Source organism: Equus asinus, chromosome 5 (genome assembly GCF_041296235.1).
Source record: "Equus asinus isolate D_3611 breed Donkey chromosome 5, EquAss-T2T_v2, whole genome shotgun sequence".
In the NCBI taxonomy this organism is placed as follows: Eukaryota; Metazoa; Chordata; class Mammalia; order Perissodactyla; family Equidae; genus Equus; species Equus asinus.
Window position 1 is genome coordinate 101,261,063 of NC_091794.1, and position 16,841 is coordinate 101,277,903.

General features: G+C 58.1%; 1 protein-coding gene across 20 annotated transcripts in view; it reads right to left on the reverse strand.

Annotated features, from left to right (window-relative positions):
* Positions 1-16,841, reverse strand: part of ARHGEF10L (Rho guanine nucleotide exchange factor 10 like) — a 155,058-nt gene that overhangs the window by 50,840 nt on the left and 87,377 nt on the right. For 9 of the 20 annotated variants that reach the window (XM_070510924.1, XM_014836162.3, XM_044769813.2 and 6 more), the window contains 8 exons: positions 16,095-16,187; positions 15,177-15,350; positions 10,667-10,812; positions 8,931-8,945; positions 8,509-8,690; positions 5,450-5,565; positions 4,854-4,981; positions 3,322-3,425 (listed from right to left, as the gene is read on the reverse strand). In XM_070510924.1, coding sequence (XP_070367025.1) covers positions 3,322-3,425; positions 4,854-4,981; positions 5,450-5,565; positions 8,509-8,690; positions 8,931-8,945; positions 10,667-10,812; positions 15,177-15,350; positions 16,095-16,187 — 958 coding nt within the window. The remainder of the gene's footprint in view (positions 1-3,321; positions 3,426-4,853; positions 4,982-5,449; positions 5,566-8,508; positions 8,691-8,930; positions 8,946-10,666; positions 10,813-15,176; positions 15,351-16,094; positions 16,188-16,841) is intronic. The other 11 variants (XM_014836171.3, XM_070510927.1, XM_070510922.1 and 8 more) reach the window with 3 other exon arrangements.

The window sequence follows — 16,841 nt, forward strand, 5'->3', positions numbered from 1 at the left end:
ACACTGGTGTCCAGGGAAGCCAGGTGGCTGGCCGTGGTCAGTGTGGGGATAAACCCCAGTAGGGCTTCCTGGGCACCATCCTGGAGGGCAGACCCACGGCTCCGGCTGACAGCTCAGGCAGGGCCCGGCACGGCCTCTAAGCTGGCAGAGGTGAGTGGAGACGAGGAGTCGAACACACGCTGCCAGCTGCCTGGGCCGCACTCAGGATCCCGGAACCGGGTCCACTGTCAGTGGAGTGCTGGCGTCATCGTGGGGCTGAGGGCTGGAAAACTAACCACGTCAGAGGCCACGAGGGGCCCCCAGGCCGCATCCCCCGTGGATGTGTCCCTGTGAGCGGGAGGTCAGCCCGTGGCCTGGCGGCCCAGGTCCACTGGGGAGGTGGGCACGAGGAGAGTTGTGGGTGGGAGATGCTACGGGAGCCCATGGAGTGTAAGGGCCAGAGACACAGCTCTCAGGAAGGGCCCTCGCCTCTTCCTTCTCTGGGGCCTCCCACCTGCAACCCTCTTCCAGGGCCTTCAGAACAGGAGACTAATAGGCAGAGGGGCGGAGGGCATCCTGGCCCCACTCTGCACCAAATCATGTGACCTCAGGCCGGTCACCTCCCCATCTGAGACGCAGGCACCCTTGTCCTATGAGCTTGTCCCATGTGCCAGGCACTGGCCGCCCAGGCAACCCCTCCCCCTATGCTCACAAGAGCCCTGTGAGGGGCCCCTGGCATCTTCCCCATTTGCTGAGAGAGACCCCAAGGTTTCTAGAGGCTAATCGTCCACCCGCGATCTCGGTGCTGTGGGCAGCAGAGCTGGGGACTGACCCTAGTCTGGTTCCCTTTCACGTGACTTGAAGACCCCAAAACGCAACAGGGGAAGGGCCCATGGAGCTCCAGTCCCAGTTACAGGAGGGAGCCAGCCTTTCCCAGGACCACACACATGCCGGTGGCCACGCTAAGATGTGAACAGGGTCCCCAGATTCCCCTGGGGCCCCCCACCCTTCCAAGGGACAGAACTGATCCACTTCCAGGATCCCAGGCACCCCCCACGCCAGCCCCCTCCTTTCTCAGTCTTCAGGAGATTATGATCTCGCACACTGTAGTCAGGGAGAGAGGAAGATACAGGGGAAAAAATTAAAGGAATAACATCTTTTGAATAAATGTTTTTCACGGCTCCTTCTAGGGGGCTCATATTATTTCTCCCGGCACCGGGCACTGCAGATAAAAAAACAAACTGGCAAAATAAAAGGAACAAATTATTCAAGCCCCAGGGGAACCCAGGCATTCAAATAAGATTTTGAATGACTCTCCTTCCATTAAAACTTGGCTGCAGTGAAAGTGCTGGAGATAAGGCGGCTGAGTGTCCTCCCAGGCCCCCAGAAGGGAGATGCTGGCATCAGTCACTCCTCCCCATCGGAGACCCAGCCCCACTGAGCAGAGCAGCCGCGGTTCCAACAGGAGGTCCACCTGCCCTTAGAGCAGGTGTACCAACAGGGCTCGGGTGCCTGCCCAAGACGCACCTGCCCCATGGGGCGGGGGCACGGGCAGCCTCCTTAGCGCTCCCCCGGGCCAGCACTCCCCTGTCCTCTGACAGTGCCTGGCCAGCTTCTGCTTCGATCCCTTCTCCATCGGCAGAGGCTTATGCAACATCAGCACCAGATCCAAGGGGCTGGCTGAGCAGAAGCCTCTGACTGTGGGTCCTCCAAAGCCACAACATCCTCCCCATTCCCTCCCCGCCCTCCACACCTGCCCCTCCGATGCCCTCTCTGCACAGCAGCCACAATGATCCACTTCAGTGGAACGCAAATCAGGACACTGTCCAGCTCTCAGTGCTACAACCAAGACCTCCCACCAAGCCAGGTCCACAACAAGTTCCATACGCCTCACCCTGGCTTTCTGGGAAACCAGGCCCCCCTTCCACCCACCTACTTCTCTCCCCACAATTCACCAGCTCTGGCCACCTCAGGCCCTTTGCACTTGCTGCTCCTGAAGCCTGGATCACTCTGCGCACATCTCTGCAGGGCTTCAGATGTCACCTCCTCAGAGGCCCTCCCTCACAGCAATCCTGGGCCCCGGGTTCAACGCCAGTCCCGTCACCCGGCTCTATCCCCTTCACGGCCACGCCCCTCCCTGTTGATTTGCTCCCCGGTAATGTCAGCTTGCCTCTCATAAACCGTGAGCTCCTTGAGAGCAAAGATATTTCTGTTTTCGTCATTGCCCTTTTCCCTTACACCTAAAGTTGCTGTAGAGACTCAATAGTTTTTAATTGATGAAAGTCAGTGATGAAGGTCCGAACTTCCTTCCAGAAATGTTTCAAAACACACTGGAAATACATATTTACCTCTAAAAAGATCACACCAGGAAAAAAAGAAAAAGAGAACAAAAAGACAGTCCCTGCTGTGGCCTGGAATACAGCACACGAGATTCTAGTGCATCTCAGGGGACAACAGCTCGATGGGCAAGGCGCCGGGCCGTTGGTCCATTCAAAAAGAGGACAAATAAAGTAACTATAACTTAACGAAAGTGGTTGGCCAGGCAGAAACCTGCCAACTTGAGGAAGCAGAAGGGAAGGAATTTCTGTGCTGGCTCTGTCCCTTCCTGCTGTGTGGGCTCAGGCAAGTCACTGCACCTCTCTGGGCTTCAGAAGTCTCATCTGTAAAAGGGGGTTCCCAACAGACCTACCTCTTAGGGTTACTGTGAATGTGAGATGAAAGAGATTTGCAAAAAATGCTTAGAAAAATGCCTGCCCCAGTGGAGTGTGCTGTAAATATAAATGTCCACGACTTATCTGTATTATTAGGGACGCACAGGAGAAAAAAATAAAGAGGTCCTTGGTTGAGACTCAGTTGAGTCCAACCTGCAGTGTCTTTTTTGGTAACAGCCTTATTGAGCTGGAATTCGGCTCCCGTAAAACGCACCCTTTTAAAGTGTACACGTCACCGGTTTCCAGCGCATTCTGAGTTGAGTAATCATCACCACTATCTAATTTTAGAACATTTTCATCACCTCCACTGAAAAAAAAAACCCTTAGCAGTCACTCTCATTCCCCACGCCCCCAGGTCCCTCCAACCACTAGTTTACTTCCTGCCGACGCCCATCATTTTACAGATGGGGAAACTGAGGCTCAGAGAGGGGAAGCGACTTGTCCACGGTCACTAAGCAGAGCCTCGGGACTCAGAACTCGGCTCCAGTCGTTCCTCCACTGCACCTCCTCCCTCCACCTCCAAAGCCCCCCTCCCGGAGCCCAGACACCCCCCACGCACTCACCCCTTCCCCCAAACCTCCCCTCTCCGCACCCCTGGCCCCTAACATGCTCTCCCCGGGGCTTCACTCACGGAGTCCAATCTTGGCCAAGTGCAACCTGTTGACCCAGGAGATCTTGCTCAGGGGGTTGGGGGTGATGAAGACCACCATGAAACTGATGGGGCGACCGGACCTGCTGCGAGAAGGTGAGGCCTGAGCACCCAGAACAAGGGCCCGGCTTCCCAGGCAGGCACCCGGCTCCTCCCTCAACCCATGTGCTCTGGAGGGAGGGCGAGGTCTGCTCAGAGCATCAGAACCAGAGGGGCCGGTGACCTGGGAAGCCTCACTCCCCCGGGGGAGGAGTCCCTCGACCCACGGCGGCCCCAGGAGGGAGGTACCTCCCCAGAGCGGCCAGGCCACACTCCCCAGCCCAGCCCCGGGCCCTCGGCGCGGGTGCCCAGCGAAGCCAGAGGGGGCTGGGCCCTCTGCAGACTGCAACTAAGAGGCCTTCCAGGGCTCCACTGGTCAGCTTTCTCCAGGCCTGTCGGGCACCTGAACAGGTCAGAGCAAAGCCTCTGCAGGGAGGGACCGGTCTCCCTCGGGGCCCCTCCCAGCACCTGACACAGGGCAGTTGCTCAGTAAATGTGAATGGACACACGAAGAAATGAAGAAATGAATGAATGGAGTTGTGCACAGGCTGGGACAGCTGAAGTCACTTTTGTCACTACACTGTCCTCTCATCCCGGAGCAGCGGGGGCCCCTTCAGAGTTCTCTGGGGCCTATTCTCCTCATGGGCCACCCCAGCCCCGGGAGCATGACCCCTCTACAGTACACAGGGATAAAGGGGCACAGAGAGGGGAAGGAGCTGGGTGAGGCCACCCAGCCGGGCAGTGGCCAATTCGGGTTAGAGCTCAAAGCTGCTGGCTCTCAGACGCAAGTCCTGAGCCTCAAACACAGGGCTCTGATGGTCCTTTCCCTGCAACCCTCTGGCCCCAACCTTCCCCCGACCCAGGAGGCCAAACCCCGGGCTCTGAGCCCCTCACAGCACCAGCCTAGGCTTCAGGGTCAGGCCCCCTAGGAACTCTTCCTCCTACTCTGTGGCCTTGGGCCATCACGTAACTGAGCCTGACCTTCCTCATCTGTAAAATGGGGGCGAGGATGCCCTCTTACAGAGCGGCGGGAGGGCCAGACAGACACCCTTCCCCATCTCTGCCGGGCTGTCATCAACGCCACAAACATCAGCTGGGAGTCTACTGAACACAAGCTCCCGTGGGGGCATCGGGGGCGGGGGACACACTGTGGGGAGGCAGGTCCACGGAGGGGAGACCCAGGGCCTGACCCCAGGGGATGGCACAGTCTGCTGGGAGGGAAAAGGACTCAGCACAAATGGATCCAACCAAGAGCAGAGTGTCCAAGGGTCCTAACAGAGGAGGGGGCTCACCCCCGGTGTGAACAGGTTGTTCGTTCATTCATTCATTCAACAATGAGCATCTACTCAGCGCTAATCGCTGTGCTGAGCATTGCCTGCAGTGCGCACACCCCCACTCCCATCACAGCAATACTGACGAAAGGGACGGCTCCGGGACCCCTCCGAGTCCCCCCACTTCATGGGCGGCCCCCTCACTTGTCGGGCTTCCCGGGAAGCAGGAGCCGGAGGCGGCACTTGTTGGCCGAGTGGATCTCCTCCTCCTTTACCCGCATGAGCCTCTGCAGGGCCAGGCACCAGTCTTGAGCCACGGTCATGTTCAGGTTCTAGGGTTGAGGACGCCAAGGAGGTCACACATGGCCCGTTAGCTCCCCAAAAGCCGCGCCAGACCCTACGGCGATCGGGGCTACCCTGGGGGAGGGGGACGGGGAGAAGTCCTGGAGCTCAGCCTGCACCACTCACTCGGCCACAAGTGGGACACCCCCACGCCCCAGGCCGAGGGCAGGCCGCCCAGCCCCGCATTCAGACCCCACCCTGCACCTTTGAGAGGGACACCCCCTCCCAGTCAGCTTCCTCTCCAGCCTGGGGCGAGGCCCAGGAAGGGGCTGTGAGACTGACTGGCCACTGAGCAGGGGACAAAAACAATGCCCCACGGCAAGGCCCCGCGTAACCCAAACCAGATGTCCAGGTAGCGACAGGGAGCTGAGCCACTCCTGCTGCCCCTGGGAGCTCAGAAGCCAGGGGACGTGGGGAGCCCAGGCCGAGAGGAGCCGCCCGGCCTGCCTGCGGCGTACCTGGTAGGTGCCGTGCAGCGTGCTGATGAGGAGGGTTATCTGCTCCACCACGGCCAGGTCCTTCTGCAGGTCCTGCAGCTCCTGGAAGAGGCGCGGGGGGCCGAAGCACACCTTATCTGGGCAGAGAAGAGACCCAACTCAGCCTCAGGGGTGGGGACGGTGCAAAGAAGCAGCCACGCATCCTCTCACTGCAAAAAAGAAGAGCTGTCGCCCTGGAGAAAGGGCCCTAGAGATACAGAAAGAAACACTACCAGTCTCTTGCATCCTGGCGGGGGAGGGGGGACATATCCAATCACAGGTAAAGTCTAGTCCCTGGGATGCACGCCACACTCAGGCTACACAAAGGGTCATAGGAAACCAGAAGACTGAGAACCAAGAGTGCCGAGGTGCCTTCACAGAGCCAGGGAGTGGTGGGCACAGCCAAAAAAGAAAACAGCACGTGCAAAGGCACTGTGGCTCAAGGAAGCCCTTGAACAGCAAATTGTCCAAAGATGTACTGAGGACCTACTATGTGCCAGGTTCTATTCTAGGAGTTGGAGAGACAGCTGTAAACCAAACAGACAGGTTCTCTGCTCTTATGGAGCTTATGACCAGGGTGTGGGGGAGGGGAGCAGTCAATTAACAACTGCAGATGGTGGAAGGTGCTGGGGAGGAAGATATCAGGGAGATGGGACAGTGATGGGGGTCGGGGCTGCCCAGATCTCTGGTGATAATACAAATGGAGTGTTGGGGGCCTGAGGGGTGGGCAGCACGAGACAGAGCAGGAGGGACCAGCAGGGGCAGATGGGGAAGTCCTTGACTGCCATGCGAGGGAATCTGGGCTCTGTTCTCTAGGCCCTGGTTTCTCAAGCTGAGGTCTTACAGCGTCCCAGGGGAGGGGGATGGGGAGGCCTTACTACAGGTTTTCATTTAGATGATGATCTTAAAAGCAGATGCTCATCCCAAGACACCTGGACATAATGACTTTAAAGCCACGTGCTGCTGCAAAATCAGGGCTTCCGTGGGCTCTGGTCCTGAGCAGGACCACGTGAATGGTCACCAAGGAGCAAGGAGCAAGGTGGGCACAGGCGTAAGTGACACAGTGACACGAAACGATGGGCAAAAAAGGGCTCGGCAGTGACCGAAATGGGGTGAGCTGGCGGGAAATGCCGGCCACCACAAGGCACCCTGTGGCCCACAGGGAGCAGAGAATTCATAAGGACCTGCCCCGCAATTGGGCCACATCCATATTGGGAGCAATTTGGTTCCAGCAAAACATCATCATCCATCACGTTAAAGTAATGCTGTTGATTTGAATTTTACCGTTCTGTAGCCTCATTTTTATTCCACTTGTGATTTTGTTTTGGTTTTATGGTTGTTCGAGGGATATAAGCATAAGGAGTTTATTACACCTAGTCTTATATTTGCACATATTTGAATAACAATACAATAAAAAATCATTCAAGGCCAACTGGGGCTCAGCCAGGACTTCTTTCCCCCCTGTCCAGGGGGTCTGGCAGCCTATCACTCCAGGTTGAATGTGGCCACAGACACAGCAGTCGCTGAAGGACGGGAGCCAGAGCGAGGCCCCCGAGTGGTGGGGGGAGAGTGGACGCAGCCAGGACGGAGGTGGCTCCGAGGGAGGCAAAGCAGCCAAGGAGCCCTTGCCGGGGGCTTCTGTCAGCAGAGTCAGGAAGGCAAAACAGCGCCTCCTGCCTCACAGGCCGGGGGAAGACACAGCAGCTGGAAGAGGATGCAGCCGGCCGGCCCAGCCCTTCGAGGGCGAGAGTGTGTGGTGCAATGGTTCCCTCAGTTTCCAGAATTGCCGGCAGCCCCGTGAGGCCACCTCCTGGGTCCAGTGATGGACAGAGCCTGGCCAGTGGGGAGGAGGAGGAGAGCCAAATGCCTTCCCAGCCTGTGGAAGGTGCTGGGGGCTCACGGCTCCTTTCTGCTAGCCCAGCAGTTCAGCATCCTTTGTTCATTCAACAAACGTGTGTTAACGCCCACTGCGCTCGGGGCTTGGGGTGAGGGCTACACTCACGCCAAGGGGAGAGACGGCAAAAAAGCCATCACCATAAAGGCGAGAATACAATGGGGCCTGGAGAGCACAGGATGGGGGACTGGCCGAGTCAGAAGGCACCAGGAAAGGCCTCTCTGAGGAGGTGCCATCTGAGCTAAGATGAGTGAGGACAAACTAGTCAAAACTGGGACGGCAAGAGAACATTCTGGAAAAGGGCAGAGGAGAGGAGAAGACTGTGAGACAGGAGGGAGCACGGCCCCCTAGGAACCAAGCACAGGGAGTGAGGGTGGAGTGGGCTGAGGCAGGGTGGGCACCCAGGACTGGCACGTGGGCTGAGCAAGGACCTGGGACCTTATCCTGAGAGCCATGGGAAGCCACTGGCGGGTTTCAGGTGGTGGGTGCCACACACAGATCTGCTCTGCATTTTGAAGAGTGGCTCTGGGGATGGGTGGAGGATGGGCAGGAAGGGGGACAGGGGAGCGGGGGCAGGACAGCAGCCAGGAAGCTACTGCAGCAGCACGGGCGCATGGTAACGGCCACCACAGAGATGGAGAGAGATGCACGGCTGCCGAGCGCCACTCTGAGTTCTCATTCTCCTCGTTGTCCGACAGAGTCTGAGGGGATGACCAGGCAAGGACAGGGGTTGGGGAGGATTCGGGCAGAGCCAGACAGCCCTGAGCCTGGTCCCTGAGGGCTTAGGGGACATGGTGTCACCTGGGCCCCTCACTGCTCAGAGGGGTGAACTGAGGCACAGAGAGGAGGCGACACCTGCCGACGTCCCACAGGGAGGCAGGCAAGGGCCAGGCAGGATCTGGAAGTCACACTTTCTGACTCAGTCGTTGCATGCGTGTGCACGGGTGTGCACAAGGGCGTACAAGGTGGGGAGTAGGGACATGTCAAGTGTGGGGCGGAGGTGTGACTGTGTGGGGTGTACGTGTGCAGGTGGGGCTGCCAACCAGCAAGAGCCTCTCAGCCAAGGGGCCCATCGGCCTGAGGGTCCCCAGACGGGTCCCAGCAGCCTGGGCAGGTCCTCTGCAGGGGCAGTGGGGCGGGTACTCACTCTGGGCCTGGCCCGCGGCCGAGGCCTTCTTGGCGCCGGCGTGCTGGATGAGCACGTTGTCCTTGTCGTAGGAGCCGCCCTCCTGGCCCACCTCCACCACCTGCACCTGGGGCAGCGCCGTGTTCCACTTCACCACGTACTTGGGCCCCAGGGGCACCAGGCTGCTGATCTCCAGCTGGCCCCTGCCGGCACAGACAGGACGAGGCCCTGGAGAGCCCGCGGCACCCCAGCCCCAGGGCCAGCCCAGAGCGCCGCTCCTTGGCACACCAGCTCAGCCAGGCACCTCGCAGCCCAAGCACAAGACCTCAGGCCAAAACCAAGCCGGGCAGAGCAGGGAGCCGTCGATGAGGCAGAAGCACGGGAGCATCCAGGCCCAGCCCCAGATCCAGAGTCACGTGCCCCCCAGGTCCCCAAACCCCTACCTGTGGTTGGCAGGCCTGAGGAAAAAGACAAGAAGGAAGGGAAGGTCATTACTGTTACTGAACAATTTCCACTCAGTGGGCTGAGACCCCTGGGGGCCAGAGGAGACCACGAGGAGGGCCTTCTCCCTGGGCTCATCCTTGTCTGGAATAATACAAGCTTCCTAGCAGGGCGACTGTGGGAAGCAGAGGTGATGGGCCAGACAAGGACACTGATGCTAAGACAGGTCATGTGACTTACCCCAAATCACTCAAAATGATCCCCCAAACTGGGCCACTAGCATCCCTATCACACTTTCACACATGCGAGACCCTGGGAAACAGGAGGGCAGAGGGGGTGTGGGTCACATTTGGTGTGTAGGACACAAACGGGACTTAAAAATTAGAGTGCTTGAGGAAGTGAGTGAGCGGATGGGTCGGCCACGAGCACCGCCACGTGATCTGGGACAGAGGCTTCCTTGCCTGAGTCCCCTACCAGGGCCTGGTCTTGCCCAGAGCTGTGAACTGGCACAAAGTCAGGGCTCAATAAATGTCTGATGGATGAACAGACGATGGACAGGTGTGTGGAGCCGAGGGAGTGTGCGAGTCCCCGGACAGCTGCCTGCTCCCCTTCCAGGATGTGTGATCCACAACCACGGATAATCCCCAAATCTGCTCCGTGGCTGTGCACCCAGCCGACTCAGGGTGCAGAGTCTAAGTTAGGCCCCCCAGGCGCCCCCCACCCCACAGGTGCTCCAGCTGGGGGCTAGGAGAGCCAGACCGCACAAACATCAACTTGGGTGATGCCCCTCTGAAGCGGAGTTACTGCTGCCATATTGTTGTCCGGGATGTTTTTTAAAGAGTGGTCAAATATGGAGAGCAGAGACTCTCCTCCACTCGAACGGGTAACAGTCCGGCTGGAAAGGTCCCAGCTGGAGTTCGTTCGGTAAAGGGTCCCAGCCCCCGACACCGACAGGCCCAAGCTGGAGATGCGAGGGAGTGAACCACGCCAGGTGGGGACTGAGAAAATGGGCAGAGCACCAGCCCCAGGAAACGGGCCATGTGACCCAGTTCTCCGTCCGTGTGGCCCCAGGCAACGTGGGATCGTCCAAATTTTCAAGAGAGGCCAAAGGTCTCCATCCTTGTGTGAACTCCCCCTGTGAGCCAAACGTAAGATTTCCAGAGGCCTAATGCGACCCATGGGCCACGAGTTTGCAGACTCTGATCAAAAAGATTGCCCTCACCCCATTCCGGGCTCCAACTCGTTCAGGCATGGCCTGAAGGCATTTCTACTCTGACCCAGAACCAGGAAACCAGGCTCCTGTAGGGAGAAGATGCTCTGGGCATGGGGGGAAAGACAGAGACTCCTGCCAAGAACAGGGAGACCTGGCCAGAGGACAAACCGATTCGGATTAAAGCAGCAGGGGCTTGGGTTGGACATAAAGAAGAATCTCTTAAAGTTCAAAGTGGTCAAAACTCAGGAGGCTGTTCAGCTACCAACGGCAGAGTTCCAGAACAGACCGCTCTACAGCGGACAGCTGTTTGCCCCGAGGTCAGGAGTTGCCCCAGTGGCCTCTCCAGGTGCTTCTCAGCTCTGGGGACCAGGGACAGAGCAGACCAAGAGGGACGCGAGAGGAAGTCAGAATATCGGAGACCTAAGCAGAGCCCATGTGAAACCCTGTCACAGAGAGGCCGGCCGAGGGACCGGGACAGGACAGGAGTGGGTCCCCAAGAAGGGGCGACGGCCCAGACCCGCTTACTTGAAGTTGATGTTGGCGCAGACCAGCATGTCATTGAGCAGGAAGACCCTTCGCTCCTTGGACTTGATCAGCTGCCCACGGTCACCGTACACGGTCTCCGTCAGAGTCTCACACAGGAGCAGCTGCCGCTGGCCCGAGGTCAGGAGCTGGGGGAGGCAGGCAGAGCAAGGTCAACGCTAGCATCACACGCAGGCTGCTACGCAGACAGCACCATGCCCAAGACCCAGAATTCTCTGCCGTGCACAAAGGGGACCGAGGCTGGGAGAGGCGGAGGATGAGGCAGGGCCACACCCTCCATCCCCAGGGTGACAAGAGGCACTGGGGAGGACGCAAGAGGACCACATGCTGGGTTCTCCGGCTGCCCCTTCTGCCCAGCCGCCAGCAGGTGAGCCAGCCATGGCCAGCACCTCCCTTTGGCAATCCCGCATGACTATCACTGCCAGTGACACAAGCTCTGGAGTCACAGATACGTGCTCCCGCGCACGTGGGGCAATAACCTCCATCGCTCAGATCACCAAGGTAATGCATGACCGAATCTGGCTGCGTAATTTGCAGAGCCCAGAGGAAGATGGACACGCAGCCCTCATTCAAAGGTTGTTAAGAATTTCTAGATGGCAACAGCAGAGCATCAAACCAAGTGTGGGGCCCTTCAGAGCACAGGCCCTGTGTGATGGCACAGGTCTCATGCCCACGGAGCTGGCCCTGCATGTGGCACAGGGTGGACACTCCACAGGCAGCCGCTGTCGCCAACGCTGCTGCCTGTGATGGCTTCACATGAGGAGGTGCGGCCTCACGCATGGGGACTCCCGGCTGGAAGGAGGTGCTGTCCCGCACCCTGACCTGTGGGACAGCCTCGGCCAGGCTCGCCTCCTGGAAGGGCTCGTGATGGGGTAGCACAGATCTGCTGGTCAGTGAGGGACCCTCTGAGGAGGCCACAGACCCTCCAGCCACAGGCATCCAAGCAGGCATTGCCAGTCTCAGGCTGGACACCAAGTCGGCCTGGAACCCGGGGGGCTTCTGAACACCAAGAACCCCTGCCAGTACTGGGACCACCATCCCGCCCGGGGACCCACTGGGAAAATATCTTTTTACTAACAGGGATTTTTTTTTTTGGAGGGATGAGAATAGTCAGCAAAATTCATTTCTAAAACCCATGACTCTGATGACACCAGTTATCCTTCCTTCCTTGCATCCTTGCTGGGAAAGGGTTGGGTCACCCCAAAACCTCCCAGGAGAGAATGCCCTGTCATTCTCCGAAGAACCACATCTCTCAAGTTGACACAGAAGCCCGCAGGGGACCAAAGGCCCACCATGCGCCGGGCACCTCGCATTTTGTCAACTCAGCAGTCCCCGGAGCCCTCCCCATTCCCAGAGGAAGAGACCAAGATCCAGAGGTAAAGCGACTTGCCAAGGCCAGCACCAGTGAAGCGGCAGCACGGGACGGAGCCAGGCCACGAGCACCGCCCCCAGCCCCAGGCAGCACCGCTAGCTCCTGGCTGCACACGACAGGACTCAGGGGAGGCCCCGCTGCTCCCAACACAAAATAGGACTGGGGGTCCCTCCAGGGTCCCCCATAACTGCTAAGGCCGGGCTTCCCCACCCCGCTAGTTGCACCAACAAGCTGACTGCCAGCTCCTGAAAACACAGCTGAGATCCTGAAGACAGCGGGCCCGCAGAAGGCTGCCCAGTGTGCCATGACCCAAAACTCAGGAGAGGAAAGTCCCCCGGGCTGCTGGCAACCATCCTCCTGCCCCTGAGGCAGATTAAAGAGAAAAGACAAAGAAAGCCCGGATATTGCACAAACTCCCCGGAGGGTCCTGAGCAGGCACATTTTGAAATAGCCGGTATGGTTCCGTTGGGGGAACACCCAGTTTCGTTTCCGCTTCCCCCCTGGTGACGGACGGCAAAAGGAAAATCACTCGACTGGTCGTAGAACTGGGTGAGGCTGTCCCAGGGGGGCCCCGGCTGGGGGAAGGCACGGGATGCAGCCACCACCACAACATCCCACACGTACCAAACACGCCCCCCACTTGACAGGTGGAGAAACTGAGGCTCAGAGCCTTCAGTGCCTTGCCCAACACCAAACAGGTCTTCCTGACCTCCAGCCAGCGACCACTGCTCCTTCCTGCCCAGGTCCCTACGGGGGAGAGAGCAGAAGAGCACAGACGGCTCTTCCCAGAGCAACTGCTTCAGAGAAGGGCGTCCTTGTCCTGAGCCATCTCGTCCCACGGCAGCTGCACAGGTGTGTGAGCCGAAGCAAGAGAAACCCTCTTGGTTACAGAAAAGAAGCTAAAGGAGGGACCAGAGGAAGACACTTTCCAAGTACAAAGACCATCAAATACCAGCACAGGTGGCTCTGACTGAGCTGAAGTCTTTTTCTCGAGAGTGGTTCCAAAACAGGAGGCTCGTGTGGGACTGGCTGCCTGGAGGCGGAGAGAGGATCCCCACCTGTCGCGCCCACTCTGAGCAATCCTGGATGGGGACATGCCTCCAGGAGGGGGCTCCGTGCCCTGCCCGTCTTTTCTTCCCAGCACCATCCTCTTGGAACAGGCAAAGCAAATGCAGACGCCTGTGGGGCCGGCAGGTAACCTCAGTGGGAAGGCGTGAGTGGGGAGTGAGGGGGCACGGGCAGCCACTACTCAGGTGACCGGTGCCAGCATGCCAGCTCTTCCAACCGTTCAAGACGATCCACAAGTCTGAATTTTATGGGACAACTCTCCACTTCTAAATGTTGGTAACTAACTCCATTTTCTTAAAAATACTGTGTGGGCCTAGAAACACACATACAGCCTGAATTTGGCCTGAAGTCTTAAGACATTGGACCTGAAGCTTTGAACTGCAAGGGGCCCTGCAGGTTATCTCGTCCCAGCCCAGCTTCACAGGCCTGTGGTGAAGGTCAGAGATGGCAACGTAGGTCAGAGAACGATACAGACTCTGAAGCGTGGTCCAGGTGGAGAGGGCGGTGGTCCTCCTGGTAATCCTTCCTGCACTCTTAGAAAGTTCCACCCCACGGGGCTGAAATCTCAGTGGCCTTAGTCGCTGGGCTTAATTCTGCTTCTGTAGCCCTCAGAGCCAGAAGGCTCCCAGTTTTTCCCCCAAAAGATCTGAAGACCTCCCTCTGACCCCACACGACATCCCTTCCCCAAAGAACAACCCATGTTCTTGCCAGCATGCGCTGGGGCGGGGTCACCTCACCCCGAACCATCTGAGCCAAGCTCTACCCTCTGGGGGGTGAAACAGGGTGGGGCCTGGCTGCGGACTCCCAGATCTGGTGCGGCTGCTGGGAGCTCATGTCACATGTCACTAGGGAATCAGAGGACTAAAGTTTACCAACAGGGGACCCTAGGGGTGACTATTTTTCAGTACGGGCTTTGTGTTTTAAAAACAGGGTTCTCTACAGACGCATCTGAAAGCATTTCAAGATTTTTTTGCTAGAATGTTCCTAAGTTGCAACCCCAAAACATGGCATGAATTTCTCGTCTTTCTTCTTCTCTAAAAATAACACTAATATCTTGAGGGTATTATGTTAAGCAAAATAAACCCGACAGAGAAAGACAAACACTGTATAATTTCACTCATATGTGGAAGATAAACAAACACATGGACAAAAAGAACAGATTAGTGGTTACCAGAGGGGAAGGGGGTTAAGGGGTGGGCATAAGGGGTAAAGGGGCACATATGTATGGTGATGGACAAATAATAATGTACAAGTGAAACTTTACAATGTTATAAAACTATTATGACCTCAATTAAAAAATAATACCTAAAAAAATATATATATATATATTTTTTTTTTTTTTCAAAAAAAAAAAAACCACTAATATGAGCCAGCCCTGGTGGCCAAGTGGTTAAGTTCAGTGTGCTCTGCTTCGGCAGCCTGGGTTCATTTCCCAGGCAGGGACCTACACCGCTCTGTCAGCGGCCACTCTGTGCTGGAAGGCTGCATACTAAAAAACAGAAGAAGACTGGCATGACGTTAGCTCAGGGCGAATCTTCCTCAGGAAAAAAAAAAAAAAACCACTAATAATGATGACAGCCACCTTGTACTAAGGACTCCGAGCCTGCCGCTTTGCCAATCCCTTCATTTGCCTTGCAGCAGCCCTGGGGGTCAGATGCCACTGAACCCTTCTCATTAGAGAGGGAGTAAGTGGGGTTCAGAGAAGCTGGGCGATTCCCCTGAGGCCACACAGCAAGCACCAGTGGCAAAATCTGAATTCTAACCCAGACTCCGACTCCAGAGTACATTCATTTAAGCACAGTACCAGGCTATGATTTCTGATGTCTTTACTGGCAATTACGCTGATGAAGAAAATCAGCTTTTATCCTAAAATGACGTGGATAGTAATGCATGTGGGCGTCCGTCCAGTGGAGACTAACCCTCAAGGTAAGGTCCGTGGCCTCAAAGCAAAGAATCCCCACCCTCAGAGAACACCGCCACCTGGTGGGTGGCCGCGGGGCAGGAGGCCGGGCGACAGGTGCGGAGGGCTGCAGAGCAGGTGAGGGCACGCACCTTGCTGAGGCTGCTGCGGTCGCTGACGCTCTTGGTCAGCTGCTGGATCTCGGCCACCTGGTCGGCCAGCCGCTTCTGCTCGTTGAGCTTCTCAGCCAGTGTCTCCAGCTCCGTGAGGGCCAGCTGCAGCGAGAGCCGGTCCGGGTGGCCCCTGGGGGTGTTCTTCAGCATGTCCTGTCAGGGCCCAGAGAGCCAGGGCTGAGAACCCCCAGCCCAGCCAACCCTCCCCCAGCTGGGGTCAAAGCCTCAGCCCCCACAACCCCCACGGAGACCAGGTCTGAGAGGGGCCCAGCTTGCAGCCTGGACAGATGGTACCTGTCCTAGAGCCAGGCCCCAAGAAGCAGCTAATGAATGAAAGAGAATAAAGTGAACCTGCAGACCAGTCCCCAAGGCACCGATCAACGGCGTGCGAGACGAGAGTCCACTCCCGCAGCTGGCAGCTCTGAGGGCCAGAGGAAAACGCTCTGGGGCCCTCGGTCACTCCGCCCAGCACGGCGGCAGGGGGTCAGCCCCTCACTGAGGGCCATCGGCCATCTGGGGGCGTCCCAGGCTCTTGGGCCCTGCATGGGGCTAAGGCTCCCTCAGGAAGCCTGAAGTGGCCATGGTCAGCTCGTTTACTGAGCTGCTCGTCCCTGCCAGGAGCCCACAGTCTGTAGGATTCCACGGGCCTTCATTCCCTGCCCGCCACCTGGGCTCAGGCCACCAGCAGCCACTCTGTGTCCCCCACTGGGGGAGGTGGGAAATAAGCTGTTGGATCCCAGCGACTCCACCGCGGGAGTGGAGAAAGAGGGGGCCGAGGCCAGGCCCGCAGTCCACAGTACACATGGGCCGTGGCTGATGGGTGAGCAGCCGCGAGGCCCTGGGGCCCAACCCACACTGCACCCTGGGGGTCAGGGGCTGCCAGAACCCCAGTGGTACCTGAAGCAGGAGGATGAACTGCGGGAACCTCTGGATGGGCTTCACCATCAGCCCGTAGAGCGTGACACGGTCGGGGCTGCACACCTGCCGCCGCTGTGGGAGAGGAGGTGCAGTCACTCGCTGACCCCCTGCACGGGGGGCCCAGAGCCCGGGGGCACAGACGCCACCCGTCCTGGGCTCCTCTCCCCGGGCCCAGGTCTCTGCTCGGTCTCATGACTGAGAAAAGAGCCCAGGGGGGGTCCCTGGTGCTACAGCCAGGGGTCCCTGCCACCACCGGGGCTCCCGCACAGCCCCTCACCCTGGGGAGACTACAGCAGTCCTGTTAGTGTCTCTGGACTAAACGCGTAACTGGGAAATTCAGCAGTTCATTCTAGAAGTAGTCAGACAACCATTCCCTCCGCTTAAATGAACAGCCGAGTCCAGACCAGCGTGAGGGGCAGGGCACAGGGTGTCTCTCCCTGTCCTGTCTCTTGCATCTGTTTCCACCACTCCATCCACACAGCTGTCGTCTGGATCCCTGGCCTTGTCCCCTACAACCCAGGCTGCTGCCACAGCTCCCCCATCGACCTCCACTGCCGTCTGCCCCGGCCAAGAACTCTTCAGGGGATCCCCACTGCCTGAAACAGGACATCCTCACCCCTGGGCCTGGAGGTCCAGAGCTGCCCAGACTGGACTCAGCCACCTCTGACCCTTCTCTCTGGGCCTCCCCAAAAGGCAGCCAGTCTCCCAGATCCAACCCGACTCACC